This window comes from Chanodichthys erythropterus, chromosome 22, assembly GCF_024489055.1.
Source record: "Chanodichthys erythropterus isolate Z2021 chromosome 22, ASM2448905v1, whole genome shotgun sequence".
NCBI lineage: Eukaryota > Metazoa > Chordata > Actinopteri > Cypriniformes > Xenocyprididae > Chanodichthys > Chanodichthys erythropterus.
This window is the reverse complement of record NC_090242.1, coordinates 35,464,427-35,487,281: the sequence shown is the minus strand read 5'-3', so window position 1 is coordinate 35,487,281 and position 22,855 is coordinate 35,464,427. Positions and strand designations below refer to the sequence as shown.

General features: G+C 33.6%; 1 protein-coding gene across 8 annotated transcripts in view; it reads right to left on the bottom strand.

Moving 5' to 3' along the window:
- The window catches only part of LOC137012072 (transcription factor 4-like), a 184,629-nt gene that overhangs the window by 53,860 nt on the left and 107,914 nt on the right, over positions 1-22,855 (bottom strand). For 6 of the 8 annotated variants that reach the window (XM_067375079.1, XM_067375077.1, XM_067375078.1 and 3 more), the window contains one exon: positions 22,449-22,498. In XM_067375079.1, coding sequence (XP_067231180.1) covers positions 22,449-22,498 — 50 coding nt within the window. Of the gene's footprint in view, positions 1-1,780; positions 1,882-22,448; positions 22,499-22,855 lie in introns of those variants that run through there. The other 2 variants (XM_067375082.1, XM_067375083.1) reach the window with 1 other exon arrangement.

Sequence of the window (22,855 nt, the reverse complement as noted above, 5' to 3'; positions counted from 1 at the left end):
TATAAGAAACAAATATTTATAAAAGTAATGTAATTTCAAATATAGATTTTGATAGATTAACATAACCACAAAACAGATAAACAATACAGTACAGTAACTAATTATTAAGTTATACTGTCAATTAATATTTAATATTTGAATGTTTATAAATCTGAATATGTTTAGTGTGTTGAGCTGGAAAAAGATTATTGTAAACAAAACTTAATCTTAATGTTCCTAATTTATTTAAAAAGTACTCCAAACCAACATTTTAAAATAAGTGTAAAATTGATCTCGACTTAATAAAAAAAAAATTAAACTAATATTTTCAATATGCAAAAATGCAATCAAATGCATATCAGAAGAAAACCAAGGAAAAATCCTTTTTGTTCCAAACACCATATTCCAGTATGAATCCACAGCGTCAGAACTCCACGTTCCAGTGTTTTAAAGAACTCCGAGGGTGAAATCCCGGCGTGAGAGTCTCGGTGAGCTAATTAAACGACAGGAATATTCACACGGAGTCTTAGCATAACAATGGCGAGCGGCCGGCGCAGTTTAAGCGGAGCTCGTGTGTGAAGGGGCCTTTTGTTTTTTGTCTTTTGTGGATTCATTAGTCGACCTGACATCCTCCTCCTCGACATAAAACCCCGAGAACCGGGTCGCTCTCCGCCGCCGGCACGCTACCCACACGCCCGGCGTGAGCGGCCCGGAAAACACCGACGACAGACGGAGCGGCTCGGACGCTGTCGGGGGATCCAAAGATGTTGTCCTGCAAATTTTTAACTGTTAAAATAGCAGAATAAACAATCCCAGCAAGATGCCTGGCAGCAGTTCAAGACGGGCACAAAGCTGCAACCCAGAAACGCACAATGACGGGCCTTCACACACACACACACACACATGCCCCGCGTTTATTAAAGAGGGCACAGGGATGCCAGGCTGTGTTAGAGCAAACACACACACACACACACACACACACACACACACACACTCAGGCCTACACATTCAGTCTGAGGGCGGGAAAGTCCAACTTATCACCAGCCAACAAATATTTCCCGATGGCGGGAATGCAGATATTTAGAAAAATACAAAGTTTTGTTTTATGGATCACATTTATAATTGTCCATATGATGGTAGAATTACACATATTACACAAAATTAAATCAGCACATTATACATAAAAACGTCCAAAGATCATCAAAAACACCCTTAAACGTGTCACACGTTACTTTAAAATGCTGGTAAACGAGCTGACGAGGCCTTCAGGAGACAAACGAGCAACATTTTTGATCAGACGACCTCCGAACTCAATGCACTGACCATTATGTTAAGATAAATAATATCTGCTCGATTGCACGGGGTGTAAATATCTGCCCGTCTCTCTCAAGGCCGCTGCTCTCAACTTCTAAAATGAGCAGCCGCTCTCACACTTTTCCCTCGCAAACACCTTTAATTATTCTACAGATCGCAGAGTCAAACGCACGTCTTTCTCCTGCTGCAGGGATTTTTCCTACAAACTTTCGGCGTGTTTTTCCCTCTGTGTTTCTTCACAGATCACAGCAGCAGATTTGGGCTCCATCTGAGATCATTTAAACTGAATTTAAGCACATGTTAAACAGGTTAACAGCTGCTAATATCACTGATCAAAGGCTTAAAACGACACACATTTCTTATCTCTCACACACACACACACACACTCGTCCCAGTTCAAAGACACATTTGCAGCAGATCACACACACAGGTGAATGACAGTCGAGCGTCCGTCAGATGTCAGTCGCAGGTATGCATCTGTACTCACCGCTTTCCCATTATAGTAGTACATGAATGATCCGCCGCTCACCCCCGGGATGGTGTACGCACAATACATGCTTCTGTTCCTCTAGTGTGTGTGTGTGTTTTATCCGCTTCAGACGCTCTCAAACAACTTTGTGTTCAAACTCGCTGTCCCCCTTTTTTCACAACAATTCCTGCAGTTGCATTTTCCCATATGGCCGGCCTGAGCATGCTGAATATGCAAACGAGAGAGAAGCATTCCTGACGTCGGCCGATGGGAGGGGAGAAGGGGAGGGGGCGTGTCTACATGAGCGGAAGCCCCTCCCCCTCCCTCCCTCTCTCTTTAAACTCAACATCTCACTCCAACACACACACACACACTCTCTTTTTCCTTTCCATGGTAAATCTGGAACTCATCCTGCTTGTCAGCTTCTCAAATAGGGATTGAAATTGTGTGTGTGTTTCTCGAGCATTTTATTGCTGCACACATGTTTATTTACGCACCTACTATTACATGTAAAGACGGTTATAATGAGCACAAACCCCGATAGAGGACTTCACACAACATGATTTACTGTAGTAAAGGCGCGCGGCCTGAGGGACAGTGACAGTGAAGTCCATTCTAGGGAAGAACACAAACGCCATTAATAAACTCTGTGTGCGTCTCTGTCTCTCTTTTTGCTTTAATTTGATTAAAAGGCGAGTTGCAGGGAGGGATTCATACGTGCACATCTAATAACTCCACCATCTGTCCTCAACGCTGGCACCACACCAGAACTCAGAGAGACAGACAGAGAGAAAGAGCGAAAGAGAGGGAGAGAAAGAGAGAGAGAGGGAGAGAGAGAACAGCGAAAGAGAGGGAGAGAAAGAGAAAGTGCTTGACAGAAAAGTGAAGTACATTTGGAACCAAAATATGAACAAAACATATCAGCAATTTTTTATTTTACTCTAATTTGTTATTACTGATAAAAATGCAATAATAAAAAGGCAATGCAATTTTTTTTTTACAATGCAAACAAAACTAGTAAAATCTTGAGTCTATATTTATAGTCTATGTATGCACAAAACACACATTTGGTCGTATATATATATGTGTAACATTTTTGTGTGTGTATATATAGTATATATTTAACATTTGCGTGTGTATATATATATTAAATGTTATAAATAAATAAATATATAATATAATATAATTATATATAATTATATATAAAATATTTAACAAATGTTAAATATATACTATATATATACATGCAAATGTTATATATATATATATATATATATATATATATATATATATATATATATATATATAACATTTGCGTTTTTGTATATATATTTCACATTTGAGTGTACTTATATATATATATATATATATATTAAATGTTATAAATAAATAATAAAATATATAATATAAAAAATACAATACAATTATATATTATATATAATTATATATAATATAAAATATTTAACAAATGTTAAATATATACTATATATATATATATATATATACATGCAAATGTTATTTATAATATAATATTATTTATTATATATAACATTTGCGTTTTTGTATATATATTTCACATTTGCATGTATATATATATATATATATATATATATATATATATATATATATATATATATATATATATATATATATATATATTAAATGTTATAAATAAATAATAAAATATATAATATAAAAAATACAATACAATTATATATTATGTATATAATATAAAATATTTAACAAATGTTAAATATATACTATATATACATGCAAATGTTATTATATATATATATACATGCAAATGTTATTATATATATATATATATATATATATATATATATATATATATATATATATATATATTTATATGTATACACCTTTACATTGCCGAAGCTAGCTATATATATATATATATATATATATATATATATATATTTTGCGTTTTTGTATATATATTTAACATTTGAGCGTATATATTTATATTTATACATATATTTTATAGAGAGCAGACATACCTGAAAGCAAAACAGCAGTGATGTGAAACAGAAACACACACACACACACACACACACACACACACACACACACACACACACACACACACACACACACACACACACACACACACACACACACACACACACACACACACACAGGCATGTGCTATAGGAACATTCCATGAGCTTGAGATATGTATGTGTGTGTGTGTGTGTGTGTGTGTGTGTGTGTGTGTGTGTGTGTGTGATAAAATGCTCAGACCATTAACAGACCTCGGAATGGTTGACTAACAAGGATGAGACGTGGACCACACACACACACACACACACACACGTACTTAGACTAAACATCAAAGCATAAAGACTGGAATTAAAACATAAAAATCTGTCTATGATGCATATATATGTAGAGAGTGAAAAAAATACATATAGTCTGTATATAAATATATATAGTACACACACACACACCATTTTTTCAACTACAATAATCACTACAGTTATTGTTACTACTGTAAATTCTGAAAAAAGAAATCCCAGCAGAACTGTTAAAAATGTTCCTTCTTTTTCAAGTAAGGTTTTCCAGTCATGTGTGTGTGTGTGTGTGTGTGTGTGTGTGTGTACAGTAAGTGATTTTAACACACGTGGACAACGCCACACTGCCAAATTCAGCATCTGAAGGGAAAACGGCTGAACCGTTGGGATCAGATCCCAAATGAAACTGTCATTTGCATATGCCGAGAGCCGCTGCTATTCCCAGAATAAACTTCAATAATTCAGCAGCACCAACCCTCGGTCCGCAGCGCGAGTCTGTCTGTGTTCAGGGCCTTTGTGTTGTTTAAGTGCTGCTGCTGTTGTTGTTTGTGTGGAGGGGGTCGACCCTCTTTTACTCCCGTCTCTCTCTCTCTCTCTCGCCCAGCGCTGACTTTCCCATCCCATGGGATTAGAGTAAACAGTACTTGGATTATAAGCACACATTTCATTCCGATTTCATGCTCGGAGGATTTTTTGCTCATTAGAAGCATGAGTTGTCAATCTCGGAGGATCCCGTTCGAATCTCTTTTTTCTCTCTCTGGGAGTTCAAGGGCCCCGACTGCGGCTCCAAGGGCCGGTTCGGCATCTCACGGAAAGAGCGACAGCATATGTGTGAACAAAAACACTTTAACCCTCCAGAAACACACAATGACCAAGAGCTCAAACTCCTGTCTGACACAGCGCCGATGATTTCATCTAAAAAACACAAACACAACCAGCTCAAATCAGCCTGAGAAAAATGATCAAATGTGCCTGTAAAAATACACTCATTTCATCACCCTACGACTTCTAAAATAAATCAAAAATAAATCAAAATTAAATAAATACATAAATATTAAAAATAAATGAATAAAAAATAAATAAATAAATTTAATTAATAAATAAAAATATATTAATCTAAAATAAATAAATTAATGCAACTATAATAAATAAATAATAATAAATATTACAAATATTAAAAAAAAATAATAAGTAAATTCCGAAGTAATAAATAAATAAATAAATAAATAAATAAATACACAAACAATAAATATATCTAAAATAAAATAAATACTTTTGGTGATAAAGTAAATCTTTATCTGAGGGTTTCATGCTGAAATAACCAGGACTATTAAAAAAGTAATTCAAGTTATAACAGCAATGTTTTGTTGTTTCTCAGACCGATTCTGTGAGAAAAAGGTATATAAATATATCAACAAACTTCTCGATTTAATGAGCTCGATCACGGCAGATACTGAGAGAGTCGTGGGAAGGTGTAATATCTGGAAAAACTGCTCAGATAATGTAAACAAAATTACCAAGGAATAATTAGTAGAAAAACAGCGGCGATATCTGAAGAAGGTGATCATTACATCTTCATTAAACACACAAAGACAAACACAACGCTCAGTATCTAAACGAATGTTTAGAAAGAGAGAGACAAACAAAATCTCCATCTGAATGTGATTGTGACATTAATTCAGTGCTGCACGAGTTCATTCACACAGTGTCACAGAGAGCGAAAAGCGTCAAATAAATTCAGCAAATGTTGGTATTTGAGCCGCTCAAACCGAGGGGTCCGAGGGTTTCGTCCAATCGCAGTCTTCTGACGGCTCCGACTAGAGATTCTAACAAACATTAAACACAGTAAGGAGGCAATTATGTATGCATGATTTAATCTGCAACTAATTAATATGCAAATGTATTCATATGTTAGTTACTAAATTAAAAATGCAAAGCAGCCCTTATGGTGATTCTGTGATTTCGGCACAAACAGAACATTTGAAAAGGGAAAAAAAAGCACAAAAACAGGAGAAAAGAAACTTCGCCAAGTTGAAGTTGCTCCGTTTAACAGCCTGTTGCTTCTAAAATATGTTTAACACTTGCATTATTTTGTCTTTATGAATGCAAATGTCTAAATGAGCTTCTCAATGTGGATTTTTAATTACGTATCTGCGTTTTGTAAGTCCGTGCAGATGGGCCGCGGCCGTCGCAGCCTCGGGACATCACAGCATCACACGCGCGCTCGTTCTCAGGCTCTGGATCTGGTTAAAGGGCCGTTAACATCTGCTACCTGCCCGACATCAGCCTCGGCCTGCGCGAGGCATTATGGGACGCGAGGGGGTAACCGGGTACTTGGTTGAGCTTTAAAGTAGCAGATGACTCATATGCATTTAACAATTTAATGATGAGATGTAAACAAACTCTCTCTATAAAATAATTTAAATAAATAATAATATACGAGTCAACTGTGACAGAAGTTCCGGTCACTGAATGAAAGGCTTCAGAAGATTATGGCGTAAAAATTATGACAAAGTCGAAATCATGACATAAAAGTCAAAATATGAGATAAAAAGTCATATAGATATGAAATGTCAAAAGTATGACATAAAAAGTTGAAATGATGACATACTAAGACAAAATCATGACAAAAAGTCGAAATTATGAGATAAAAAGTCATAAATATGAAATTTCAAAAGTATGACAAGTCATAATTATGACATACTAAGACATAAGTTAAATTCTGACATAAATTTATAAACTTGTAATCGTGACAGTCTAATTTATGAGATAAAAAGTCATAAATATGAAATGTCAAAAGTATGACATAAAAAGTTGAAATGATGACATACTAAGACAAAAAGTTGTAATTATGAGATAAAAAGTCAAATATGAAATGTAAAAAGTATGACAAGTCATAATTATCACATACTAAGACATAAGTTGAAATTATGAGTCAAAATCATGTCAAAAAGTTGAAATTATGACATACTAGGTCAAAATCATGACAAAAAGTTGTAATTATGAGATAAAAAGTCAAATATGAAATGTCAAAAGTATGACAAGTCAAAATTATGACATACTAGGACATAAATCAAAATTATGAGTCAAAATCATGTCAAAAAGTTGAAATTATGAAATAAAAATTCATAAATAGAAAATGTCAAAAATATAACAAAAAAAGTTGAAACTATGACATACTAAGACAAAATCATGACAAAAAGTTGAAATTATGAGATAAAAAGTCAAATATGACATTTCAAAAGTATGACAAGTCATAATAATGACATACTAAGACACAAGTTGAAATTCTGACATAAATTTATAAACTTGTAATCATGACAGTCTAATTTATGAGATAAAGTCATAAATATGAAATGTCAAAAGTATGACAAGTTGAAACTATGACATACTAAGACAAAAGTTGAAATTATCAGTCAAAATCATGACAAATAGTTTAGATTATGAAATAGTCATAAATATGGAAGTCGAAATTATGACATACCAAGACATGTTTAAATTCTGACATAAATTTAGAAACTTGTAATCATGACAGTCTAATTTATGAGATAAAAAGTCATAAATATGAAATGCCAAAAGTATGGCATAAAAAATTGAAATTATGACATACTAAGACAAAATCATGACAAAATTTTGAAAATTTTGACAAAATTAAAATAAACTCATAATCATGACAAATCTAAATTATGAGATAAAAGTCATTCAGTGGCAGTTCATTCAGGAATTAAGAGGGAGGTTAGCTGAGCTTTAAAGAAGCGTATAGCTGATATGCATTTAACAATTCAACGATGAGACAAACAAACTGGAACCCAACGCAACAGAAGCTCCAGTCACTGAATGAAAGGCTTCAGAAGACGAGCGTTACGCTCACAGACCTTCCCCCTCTGAGCCCATGCCAGCGGCGCCGGGGATTCTGGGTCGTGGTGAATCAGGGCTCTTTTGGCTCTTGTCTGGCCGTACGTGGGGGGAATGAATTCAGAGTAACACCAAACGACACACTTTGATTGGTGGCACTCTGGACCTCTCCAGCAGCCATGTGTCCTCCCTGTTACACACAGCTCTCTCTCTCTTTTATGAGCCGCTTCACACACTCCAAACATCACCAATGAGATCGCTTATGAGGCTCTCAACTGTTCTCACACACAATAAAGAGATGACACCAGGAACAAAAGGAGACTCAATCTCTATGTGTGGAAGCCCAACATTATGAGATAAAAAAATATATAATTACGAGAAAAAGTCACGCCATAAAAAGTCAAAATGATGAGAAAAAAGTCAAAGTTATGACATACTAAGTCAAAATTATGAGAGAAAGACAGAATTACGAAATATAAAGTCATAATTATGAAATAAGTTGAAATCATGACATAAAAGCCAAAACTATTACAAGTCAATTATGAGATAAAAAGTCAAAATTATAACATCCTAAGTCATAATTATGAGAGAAAGCCAAAATTATGAGATAAAAAAGTCATAATTATGAAATAAGTTGAAATCATGGCATAAAAGCCAAAACTATTAGAAGTCAATTATGAGATAAAAAGTCAAAATTATATAATAAAACATCAATTATGAAAGAAAATTTCATGATAAAAAGTCAAATTATGAGATGGTCATAATTATGAAATAAGTCGAAATCATGACATAAAAAGCAAAAAAAAAAAAAAAAATCAAAATTATTAAATAAGTTCAAATTGACAAAATCATGACGTTGTCGTAATCATGACATAAAGAGGTTAAATTATGAGATAAAAAGCCAAAATTATTACATGCTGTCATAATTCTGAGAAAAAGACAAAATTATAAGAAAAAATCAATTATGAAAGAATGCCATGATAAAAACTCAAAATTATGAGATAAAAGTCATAATTATGAAATAAGTCGAAATCATGACATAAAAAGCCAAAATTATAAAAGTTATTAAATAAGTTGAAATTGACAGTCAAAAAATGACATAAAAAGATTAAATTATGAGATACTAAGTAATAATAATAAGTCAATTATGAGATATAAAGTCAAAATTATTACATACTAAGTCATGATTATGAGAGAAAGCCAAAATATGATAAAACGTCAATTATAAAAAAGAATGTCATAAGTTGAAATTATGAGATAAAAAGTCATAATTATGAAATAAGTAGAAATAATGACTTATTAAAAAAATCATAATTCTGAGATAAGCCTAAATTCATAATTTTCATAAAATGTCATAATTTCAGCTTTTTATCTCATAATTATGACTTGATTTCTCTTAATTTAGACTTTTTATGTCATAATTATGCTTTACCAAACATGGAAATGGGCTGCGATATACATTTCTCCTTTCAGACAAGGTCTCAGACTGTACAAAAGTCAGATGAGTTCTCAATATGAACTCTAATATAACTCTAACATCAAATCAACTCCTGACTGATTTGTGTCAGTTTTTATCTCTCCTGAGGAATTAAAGGCAGAGCAGGTACTTCAGTGAAGTCTCCTGAGCTTCAGAAGAGCAGCATCTGAGCAACAGCATGAGGCCTGTGAGGTCACTTCTACATAAACATTAGTTTCCCAGCATTCATTAGCTGATGCAGCTCCTGTCATGAGGGTGATGGTGCTCATGGGTTTAGCTGATATGAACTGTTTCTCTCTCTCTACAGCTGCGGCCGTCAGCAGTTTTGGCCCCGCTCTCCCCCAGTGCATGCTGGGACACCTGGGGCAGTGTCCTCCTCTGCAGCTCCGTGCCCCAGACGATTAAAATAGGACAAAAATGAGACTAACTGCATTATCCGTCTCAAAATAAGGACAGAAGAGATCTTACGCACAAAACATGAGTTTGCAGCTGCATCACAGAAATTAGAATATTCATGCCAAAAGTTAAAGAAAATAAATATATATATTATATTATAATATACATAATATTTATGCAAATAAAATAAAATATGTGAATATTAATGGATGAAAAAAATTAGAATATTAATGCAAGCAAACGTTGTAATATTTATGCAAATAAAAAATATTAGAATATTAATGCAAGCAAAAAAAAAAACAGAATATTTATGCAAGTAGAAAATGTGAATATTTATGCAACTATAAAATATTACAATATTAATGGCAGCAATAATATGAGAATATTAATGCAAGTGAAACAAGTTTGAATATTTATGCAAGTTAAAGAGAACAATATTCATATCAAGCAAAAAATGTGAATATTCATGCAAGCAAAACAATATTATAATATTAATGTAGCAAAAAAAGAGAGTATTAAATATTCACAAAATATTAGAATATTTTAACAGGTAAAAGAATTTCAAAAAAATATTACAGGTTAAATATTATTATTATGTTTTAAAAATATGACAACAAAGATCTTTATCATGATGAGCACTGATGAATCGTTCACAATAGGAATATGAAAGAAATGATAATGATATTTAAGATCACTTTAAAAAGCTGAATTCACAGCAGATCTGTGCTGTATATGGACACACACACACACACACACACACACACACACACACACACACACACACACACACACACACACACACACACACACACACACACACACACACACACATCTGCTCCTTCTGAAGCCAAACCCACAGGGTAATAAAATATATTTTAACACGGATAAATCTGCCCAAAATTGACTGATGTTTTAAAAACTGTGTTTTCAGCCAATTAACAAGCACATCATCACCTTAAAATCAATTATGGCATTTCTATGAGCGATATCAACTCTAATTCTGTTCCACATAGAAATAATGTGCTGAAACGGACAGTGATTTGGCAGAGATGTGCGGAGAACATTCCACATCGGTTCTGAAGCTGGAGCTGATCACACACACACACACACACACACACAGGAAACTGACTTCATTTCCTCTGTGCATTGCTCAATGGAAAACACACAGTCCACTGGACCTGGTTCATATAATTCTCTCCTGGACCTCATCACACACACACACACACACACACACACACACACACACACACACACACACACACACACACACACACACACACACACACACACACACACACACACACAGGTTTATATGCATGTGAATCACAGAAGTGTTTATCGGCATATAACGTGGATCATCCAATCAGAAATGAGAATTAGAATCTCTTGTTTGTTTGTTTTTTATGATTTGAAGGTTATGTTTTATATATCTATCTTTTTAACTAAAGGCAAGACGTGATTTGTGTTTCTTTTAAAATTAATCAGAAAACAAACATACAATACGATCAAAATCCCATGAATTTGATCAGAAACAGTCATATCTGTGATCCACAAACATCAGCTCTCATGGCTGTGATTCTTTCTGCCAAATATTTCCTGACAGGAATGTTGGGAACGTCTGCACTCCGAGAGAGAGAGAGATTTATCTGAGCCGACGGCTCCAAACAAAAGTTCTCTGTAAACAGCGCGAACAAACAGGGCCGAACGATCAAGACATCAACATGAAATGGCCGCCGCGGAGGTGAAGAGAGAAACAGATGCTGCTCTGGAGGAGAGGATGGAGGGATGAGGAAGAGGAAAAAGTGAGGAAGAGAATGTGGAAAGTATTTGATGGCCATCTAAAGACAGACAGAGGAAAGTCTGATTGCTCAGAGGTTTCTCTCTGTGTCTGTCTCTCTTCTGAAAGTCTCGAGTGTTTCTCATAAACGAGGAACAAATGGACACTGAGTCTGTGCGGAAGCCCATTTCCACCGCATGAGCAACATAAATCCTGCTTCAGTCAGTCAGAATTATGACACAAACATTATGACAAACAACAACAATGATGACATAAAAAGTCCAAATTATGACAAACAACTAACAATAATTATGGCATAAAAGGGTAAAATTATGAGATAATGATGACATATAAAGTCCAAACTGACAAAAAATATGACATTAAAGTCAAATTCATGATACAAGTCGATAATATGAGATAAAGTCATAATTATGAAATGTCAAGTCCAAACTGACAAAAAACAATTATGACAAGTCGAAATCAAAACAAAAGTCAAAATTATGAGATAAAAGTCATGATTATAGGATAAACAGTGATAATTATGACATATTAAGTCCAAATTGACAAAAAACAATTATGACATAAGTCGAAATCAAGACAAAAGTCAAAATTATGAGATAAAAGTCATAATTATGACATATAAGTCAAAACTGACAAAAAAATGACATTAAAGTCAAATTCATGATACAAGTCGATAATATGAGATAAAGTTATAATATATGAAATATCAAGTCCAAACTGACAAAAAAACAATTATGACAAGTCGAAATCAAAACAAAAGTCAAAAATTATGAGATAAAAGTCATGATTATGGGATAAACAGTAATAATTATGACATATTAAGTACAAATTAAGTACAAATAATAAGTACAAATTGACAAAAAACAATTATGACATAAGTCGAAATCAAAATAATAGTCTTAAATTATGAGATAAAAGTCATAATTACTCACACTTCTGATGGGGAATAAAAACACACAAACGATAACTGTATGTGGACAACATATAAAGTTCATGAGTTCACACTGAGATCTCTGACCTTTGCAAATACAAACTTGTCATGTGACAATCTTGCAAATCTGAGCAGAGTTTGATAAGTACAAATTGACAAAAAACAATTATGACATAAGTCGAAATCAAAATAATAGTCTTAAATTATGAGATAAAAGTCATAATTATGACATATAAGTCAAAACTGACAAAAAAATGACATTAAAGTCAAAATCATGATACAAGTCGATAATATGAGATAAAGTCATAATTATGAAATGTCAAGTCCAAACTGACAAAAAACAATTATGACAAGTCGAAATCAAAACAAAAGTCAAAATTATGAGATAAAAGTCATGATTATAGGATAAACAGTGATAATTATGACATATTAAGTCCAAATTGACAAAAAACAATTATGACATAAGTCGAAATCAAGACAAAAGTCAAAATTATGAGATAAAAGTCATGATTATGGGATAAACAGTGATAATTATGATATATTAAGTCCAAATTGACAAAAAACAATTATGACATAAGTCGAAATCAAAACAAGTCTTAAATTATGAGATAAAAGTCATGATTATGACATAAGTCAAAATTGACAAAAAATATGACATTAAAGTCAAATTCATGATACAAGTCGATAATATGAGATAAAGTCATAATTATGAAATATCAAGTCCAAACTGACAAAAAAACAATTATGACAAGTCGAAATCAAAACAAAAGTCAAAAATTATGAGATAAAAGTCATGATTATGGGATAAACAGTAATAATTATGACATATTAAGTCCAAATTGACAAAAAACAATTATGACATAAGTCGAAATCAAAACAATAGTCTTAAATTATGAGATAAAAGTCATAATTATGACATATAAGTCAAAACTGACAAAAAAATGACATTAAAGTCAAAATCATGATACAATTCGATAATATGAGATAAAGTTATAATTATGAAATATCAAGTCCAAACTGACAAAAAAACAATTATGACAAGTCGAAATCAAAACAAAAGTCTAAAATTATGAAATAAAAGTTATAATTATGGGATAAACAGTGATAATTATAATATATTAAGTCCAAATTGACAAAAAAACAATTATGACAAGTCGAAATCAAGACAAAAGTCAACATTATGAGATGAAAGTCATAATTATGACATATAAGTCAAAATCTTGACATAAATTGATATTATGAGATAGTCATAATTATGAAATAAACAGTGATAATTATGATATATTAAGTCCAAATTGACAAAAAAACAATGACACAAGTCAAAATCATTACATAAAAAGTTGAAATTATGAGATAAACACATAATTATGACAAATTCCAGATTGGAAAAAAAAAAATTATGACATATAGTCAAAATCATGACATACTGTAAGTCGGTATTATGAGATAAAATCATAATTATGTGATAATTGATACATCAAGATACATATGATATATCAAGTCCAAATATGAGATAAAGTCATAATTATGTGATAACTGATACATCAAGATATATATGATATATCAAGTCCAAATATTATCAGAAAAAGTCAACTATGGGATAAATTATGATATATCACATCCAAACTGACAAAAACAAACAAACAAAACAATTATGACATTAAAGTTAAAATCAAAGACATAAATTGAAATTATGAGATAAAGTCAAAATTATGACATAAAAAGTTGACATTTATGACATTTAAAGTCCAAATTGGCAAAAAAACAAAACAAAAACAAAACAATTACGACATAAGTCAAAATCATGGGATAAAATGTCATAATTAATATGCAAATCAAAATTATGACACTGAAAATCAACATTATGACATACCAATTTTTTATAACATAATGACAAATACAAAATCATTACAAAAAGTTGAAATTATGAGAGAAAAATATTAAATTAATAATTTCTACATGGGAAAAAAATCATATTTTTTCATGTTATAGTTATGAGTCAGTATCTCATAATTTTGACTTTTTTGTAAAAATTATGACTTAACTAAAGCATGATATTTTATGTGCTGTAAATGGGCTTCAACACACTTTCTGAAAAGTCTCAACAGCTGTCCATATGAACTCAAACACTGCTCACACTTCTGATGAGGAATAAAAACACACAAACGATAACTGTATGTGGACAACATATAAAGTTCATGAGTTCACACTGAGATCTCTGACCTTTGCAAATACAAACTTGTCATGTGACAATCTTGCAAATCTGAGCAGGGATTCAGAAAGTGAGCGTGTCTCTGTCAGCAGGTGTGTTGATGTGTTACGCTGGAGAAGATCCTCAGCTGAAGATCTCCAGAGAGGAAATCCAGCTGCCCGTGACTGCCGTTAAAATCACCGCACCTCAAAAAACAAACCTCTATTTATAGACGACACACAAGCCTTTCAGAAACACATCGCTGGCCTTCTCCCTCACCAAACCACGGCATACGGGGACGTGGCTCTGATATGTTCGCGTCCGCATGGGTTTTTGGCAGGACTGAATGAAATCTGACCGCTTATTTCATACGGACTGGAAGATTTTCCTGAAACGTCGCAGCAGCGCCGTTGGGCCGCAGCCAGACACTCGCAGCTGTTTCTGTTATTTCTTTTCACTCGCTTAAAAAAAAAAGAGCCCAAAACACACCATGAGATCATTTACAGCTACATTCTCTCTGCGTCTCTTTCCTGGACGGTCTGACAGGTGAATCGGGGTGAGAATGCGACTGTTTATTTACACATTTACACAACCACTGATCTATTTCCCTGATGCACAGCAAACGCAGCGGCTCCAAAACACACAATAGCAAATGATCAGCATTTATTCACCATCAATGTCCTTTCAAAACTATATGACTCTTCTGAGGAGCACAAAAGAAGATGTTGAGCAGAATGTGCAGTGATACACATACATACAGTGAAAATGCATGTAAACGGAGCTCCAAAAACAACATAAAGCATCATAAAAGCATCATAAAAGGTTTAATTTGACTCATTTGTACACTATATTGCAAGTCCATTCCGTTGAAAAAATTATCGTAAGACTACATAAGACTTGTAATATAGTGTAATATAGTTTCTATATAGATATAGTCATTCATTTGACTCGTGCACAAGTCTGTTCCTCTGGGAAAATGATCATATGATGTCATAAGACTTGCAATAGGCCTTTAGTGAAATATATTTTACATATAGTGAAAATGCATGTGAACTGAGAGATTTGAGCTTCAAAAATGGCAAAAAGCATCATAACAGTCATTCATTTGACTCATGCACTATATTACAAGTTACCTGAAGACTGTTCCTCAGAGAAAATTATCACGTGACTTCATAAGACTTGCAATATATTGAAATATAACATATTTCATATAAAGAATATGGATGTGAATGGAGGCATTTAAGCTCAAAAAATGACAAACAACAACAACAACAACAACAACATAACAGTCGTCCAATTGACTCATGCATTATTATATCACAAGTCTGGTGAAGTCTGTTCCTCAGACGAAATTATCATATGACTCCATAAGAGCTGAAATATAGTGAAATAATATATTTTACATGTAATGAACATGCATATGAATGGAGGCATTTGACCTTCAAAAATGCAAAAAAGCATCATACCAGTCATTTGACTCATGCACTATATTACAAGTCATCTGAAGTCTGATCCTCTGAGAAAGTTATCATATGACTCCATAAGAGCTGCAATATAGTGAAATATAATATATTTTCCATATAGTGAAAGTGCATGTGAATGGAGGCATTTGAGCTCCAAAAACGGCAAAAAGAAAAACAGCATCATAACAGTCGTTCATTTAACTCATGCACTAAAAGTCATCTAAAGTCTGTTCCTCTGGAAAAAATTATCACATGACAAATATAACATTATTTTCCATATACTGAATATGGATGTGGATGCATTTGAGCTCCAAAAAAGCATCATAAAAGCATCATAACAGTTGCCTATTTGACTAATAAACTATATTACAAGTCTGTTCCTCTGAAAAAATGACTTCATAAGACTTGCGATATAGTGAAATATATTTTCTATATAGTATAAGTGGATGTGAATGGAGGGTTTTGAGCTACAAAAATTCATAAAAGCATCATAACAGTCATTCATTTGACTCGTGCACTATATTACAAGTCATCTGAAGTCTGTCTCTCTGAGAAAATTATCATATGACCCCATATAAGCTGCAATATAGTGAAATATAAAATTTTTCATATAAAGAATATGGATGAATGAAGGCGGCGTTTGAGCTGCAAAAAACAACAAGAAAACATAACAGTCGTCCATTTAACTCATGCACAATATTACAAGTCATCTGAAGTCTGATCCTCTGAGAAAATTATCACATGACTCCATAAGACTTGCAATATGGTGAAATATAACATTATTTTCCATATACTAAATATGAATGTGAAGGCATTTGAGCTCCAAAAAAGCATCATAAAAGCATCATAACAGTCACCCATTTGACTCATGCACTTTATTACAAGTCATCTGAAGTCTGATCCTCTGAGAAAATTATCACATGACTCCATAAGAGCTGCAATATAGTGAAATATAACATATTTTCCATATAGTGAAAGTGCATGTGAATGAGGGCATTTGAGCCTCAAAAATGACAAAAAAGCAACACGAAAGCATCATAACAGTCGTCCAATTGACTCATGCACTATATTACAAGTCTGTTCCTCTGAGAAAATGATCACATGACTTCACAAGACTTGGAATATAGTGAAATATAACATTATTTTCCATATACTGAATATGGATGTGGATGCATTTGAGCTCCAAAAAAGCATCATAAAAGCATCATAACAGTCGCCCATTTGACTAATAAACTATATTACAAGTCTGTTCCTCTGAAAAAATGACTTCATAAGACTTGCGATATAGTGAAATATATTTTCTATATAGTATAAATGGATGTAAATGGAGGCATTTGAGCTGCAAAAATTACAAAAAAGCTTCATAACAATCGTTCATTGCACAATATTACAAGTCATCTGAAGTCTGTTCCTCTGAGAAAATGATCACATGACTTCACAAGACTTGGAATATAGTGAAATATAACATTATTTTCCATATACTGAATATGGATATGGATGCATTTGAGCTCCAAAAAAGCATCATAAAAGCACTATAACAGTCGCCCATTTGACTCATAAACTGACTCAAGTCACAAACAGATGACTGTTATGATGCTTTTTTTGTCTTTCACTTTCACTATATGGAAAATGCATTATATTTCACTACATTCCAATTCTTCTGAAGTCATATGATAATTCTGTCTGAGGAACAGACTTGGAATAAAGCGCACGAGTCATATGGACTACAATGAAGCTACTTTTAAAGCCTCTCGGCGTCTGTAAAAGAGCAGCGATCACATTCTGCTCGACGTCTGCTTTTGTGTTGAGCAGAAGAGAGACAGTCAGTGAGTAAATGATGACAGAATGTTCATTTTTGTCTGAATTATTCCTTTACGAGTCTCAAACACTAATTAAACTTGCGAGATCAACGCTGAAATTAGTAATTTCCCCTTTTTAAATTCTTTATGATCATGAAATAGACTTCATCTGTGTCACTGGAGCATAGCTGCAGGAAACTACCCAACGACACTCGCTTGTTCACTAATATTCCACCAATCTCGCACAGGAAATCAAGCACATGTTCATTAAGATGTAGTCCAAAACGAGACGAGGTTCTGCAAGGGTTCACACACACACACACACACACACACACACACACACACACACACACACACTCAGGTTCTCACACTCGGGTTCCAACAAAAACGCTGTCGACAGCTGGTGCGGGAGGCTGTTTCTTTCTTTCGCTGAGTTTTGGGCCGCGGCCAAAGTCTTACCTCCGTCTGCACGCTGCTCCGTCCGCTACCTGTCACTCAACCCGTCGCCATGGAGACCCACCTGAACCCCCTCCCCTCTGGTTCTCATCGCTGCCTTCATCAAGAGCATCAGAAACAGAAACGCGGGTTTCATTCGTGTTTTAGAGGCTGATGTTGTGTTTTTGTGTGTGTGTGTCCAGTGACACTACAGGGGATCTACATTTTTGGATGTGAACGGCAAAAATCACATAAAATCTGACAGTTTTTATGACGATTTTTATGGTGAATCTCACAAAACCTGTCAGAAATGTGTCCAGGCCATATTTAATCTAAAAAAAAATAGCTAAAAAGAAAATATTTTAAACACTCTATATATTGTGTATGCAAAAAAAAGAGAAAAGACAATCTAGTATATTTTCACCCCAAATTGTCATTATTGAAATGCACTTAAACAACATATTAACATATTCAAATGCTAAAATATGTATAGATAACGCCAGCATTATTAATTTATGGTTATTTAAATTAATTAAACAAACCAGTGTAGTGCAGAAAAAAACATTTAATTGTTATGAACATAAATTCACAACAAAACCAGCATCATTTTCTTATTTCTCTTCCAACTTTGATGTAAAACATGACATGTGAGTGTTTTATTATGAGATTCACTCTTTAATTTATGAGAAATAAATTAGGACTCAATTTGTAGATTAGCAGAAATATTCTATAAATGAAGATTCTTGCTTCAAACAACAACACATATAAAAGCTGAAATGTTGATTATATTCATCACTGGAGTTGTAATTTGATAACAAAATTAGCTTGCTAATGTTATGATGAACATGCTTGAAGACAAACTCGCAGCATCTGAATGACGTTGAGGCGTTTCTATTGTCTGCGGATGTCATATCAAACCACAAGAGCAGCGTATTAAAACACAGACGGACCATTCATCGTTCTGAAACAACAACATCTCCACAAACACTTCAATATTCCTGTATGACACTCGACATGCACATGTCCGGCACAAATCAACACGGTCACATGACAAAGAGATGTGAGAGATGCCAATGCTTTGATATAATAACCACACAACAAACTTCTGCATTGCATTCACAGTGAATTTTGTCAAATGAGACCTAATATTTAGCATATTCAACATGACGGGAATTTACAGCGAAACCTGAAGCATATGGGCCCTAAACACACACACACACACACACACACACACACACACACACACACACACACACACACACACACACACACACCGCAGTGCCGCTCGCTGCCTGAAGGGGGAGGAAAAGCTCAGGGAATGAAGCCGTGCGGCAGAGATCACGTCCCAGCTGAGCATTCTGCTAGACCAAACTTAATTTAATTAAAGCTGTATACTTTAAACAATCTGATGAGCGCAGACGAGCAGAAATGTTCTGGATCTGATGTAAAAACACTTGCATCTGAGCAGATGAACATGCAGAAAAACATCAAAAAGCACAAGCTTGAGTATTATACATGAGGTCATTCTGTGCTTCTGTTGTTCTGGTTTCTCCTTCAGCACGTTATTATCTAATTCTTCTGTCTCTTGCTGAACAAACGGAGACAAAAACACACAGAATGAACGGGGAACCACAGACCCTATAAATCCAGCTCTGCATGAGCACAGATATTGACACAGAACTCATGAATTCAGAAATCTCTCAATTATAATGTGTGACACACACAACACAACTGCCTCCTCTCTGCTGTACACATCTACAACATGTAATATAACACAAATATAATTTACTAAACTTAAAGTATCAATATTAAATGTTAGTATTTGTGCCAAATCACTTCTCTATATACAGAAACATTTTTTTTTTAGAAAAAAGAAACAATTTTCGGCATTTTATTTTATTTTTATAAAAAGCGATTTCTTAATGTATTTCTGTTTTAAATTAATAATTTTTGCTACTTAAAATAGTAAAAAGTAATTTTACTGACTGATGGAAAATGTTAATAAATCTCTTAAATGTTTGTTAACAAAATCAGCATAAAGCTCATATCATATTATAATTATTTGTTATATAAAGTTAATAATAATTAATTGTTGATAATAATGATAATATAATAGTTAAGCATGGTAGTATTTTATTATATTTTCTATTATTATTTACAACAACAACAATTAATTAAAAAAACAATAATTATGATCATATTAAGCATAGTATAGTATGATTTATTATATTTACAAATTTAAATATCCAACAGTAAAATTACAAGTTATTAACAGTAACAACAACAAAACAATATCAACAATTAATTTTAAATAATTACGCTGAGAATAATATAGTACGGTATTATTATATTTACACATTTTAAATGTAATATTTTGTAAAATTATAATTTATTATGTACAGCAACAACAACAACATAATAATTAATTGTGTATAATAACAATAATGATGATAAGTATAGTATTTTTTTCATATTAACAAATTTTAAATTTGTAATAGTTTGTAAAATTACAATTTATTATTTACAATAACAACAATAATGATATTGATAAATACACTAAATTAACTGATCTCTAAAACTCAACAAATTCTCTCAAACACACACACACATACTTTCATTCACTCCCTCTCTCTCACACACATTCACTCACACATTCTTTCTCTCTCTCACACACACACACACACACACACACACACACACACACACACACACACACACACACGTCTAATGATATTCACATCCAGACCAACTCAAACAGCAGCTCTGTTGCAGCACATGCATGTGTGTGTGTGTGTGTGTGTGTGTGTGTATGTGGCATTAATGAGTCACATGAGGGTGAAGTATTTCCAGTGTCAGAGCCCCTCTCCTGCAGAAACACCTGCGATCAGACGCGTCAGATAACTCGTACACGTGTTCGCGATCACCTTCACAACACAAGCCGCTTTAAAAGCGTCCCATCAGGACTCCATTATTCCATCTCTTTTCCTGTCTCGCCTCTTAAAGACCCGCAGCACAATACAGTCAGGGCGTCCCGCGGGGCGTCAGCTCCGCCACATACATTCCACCGTCATTAGCGGCGCATTAAACGAGCCGTCCGCCGCACCGGCCTCACGCCACACACAACACACACGAGAGCCTGAACATCCTCTGACCCAAAGGACTTCTACAGGAAACACTTTAGAGTCAGGTTTCATTACATAAACACACTGAAAAATAACTGATCAATCTTAGTTGCATTATTAAAATCAAAAGTTGCAACATTTAATGAACAGTTTTTAATTTCTATTAATAAAGATGAATAAATACCGTATTGTTAATGCACTAAAGGAAGCGTATTGTAAAGTGTTACAGAAACAGAGTTTCAGTGTTGAGATCAGGTGTGGATTAGCAGAAATATGCACTTTAAAAAAATGCTGGGTTAAAAATAACCCAAGTTGGGTTGAAAATGGATAGCGTTTGGGTTGTTTTGACCCAGCGCTTGGGTTAAATATTTGACCAACCTGTTGGGTAGTTTTACTTAACTCAACTATTGTTTAAAAAATACTGTATTTCTTGCTTAAAATGAACCCAAAATATGTTTGAAATGAACATGTATTAATGTTTAATGAATAAAAATTAAACATTTAATCAATTGCTTATTAATAAATGTTCACCTTTTGATTATTATTGTTGCCTCTAGTAATTATGTGTCTGATTTTTAATTTCTAACCTATTTTGGGTTCATTTTAAGTCAGACATACAGTCATTTTTAAACAATAGTTGAGTTAAATAAAACTACCTAGCAGGTTGGGCAAACATTTAACCCAAGTGCTGGGTCAAAACAACCCAATCGCTGTCCATTTTCAACCCAACTTTGGTTTGTTTTTAACACAGCATTTTTTTTTACAGTGTCATTTTGTCGGAACTTAAATATTCTGATGCTTTAAACCATTTTAATAAAATAGCATGACAAATCTAATTAATAGATCGTATCAATGATTCACTGCTGAGGTTTCATGGCAGGTTTCATGTTAAAAACACTGGACTTACTGATGAGGGCAATCCAGGAGGAACTTTCCGAACCTTCTTCGTCTGGACCTCTAGAAAAGCAAAGAAAATCAATCGTTAATGTGAATGACTGAGCGTTGAAGAAATGCAGTATTCCTGTAGCTCAAACGGTATATCACGGCGCTAGCAACGCCAAGGTCACGGGATCAATTCCCAGGGAATGCATGAACTAATCAAAAGTATACTCTGAATGCAACATCTGCCAAATGCACAAGTGTAAATGATTCACAAAACAAAAGCCTGAAAACAGCGTGTGACAGACAGTCGGTGTGTGTGTTTCTGACAGAAATAAACGCGGGTTTGTTTCGCCCTGAAGGTTGACACACAAGGTTGGCACCTCAAGGCCTGAGGTTTCATTTTTTTGTGGAAAACACAAATAAAGTCTTTTA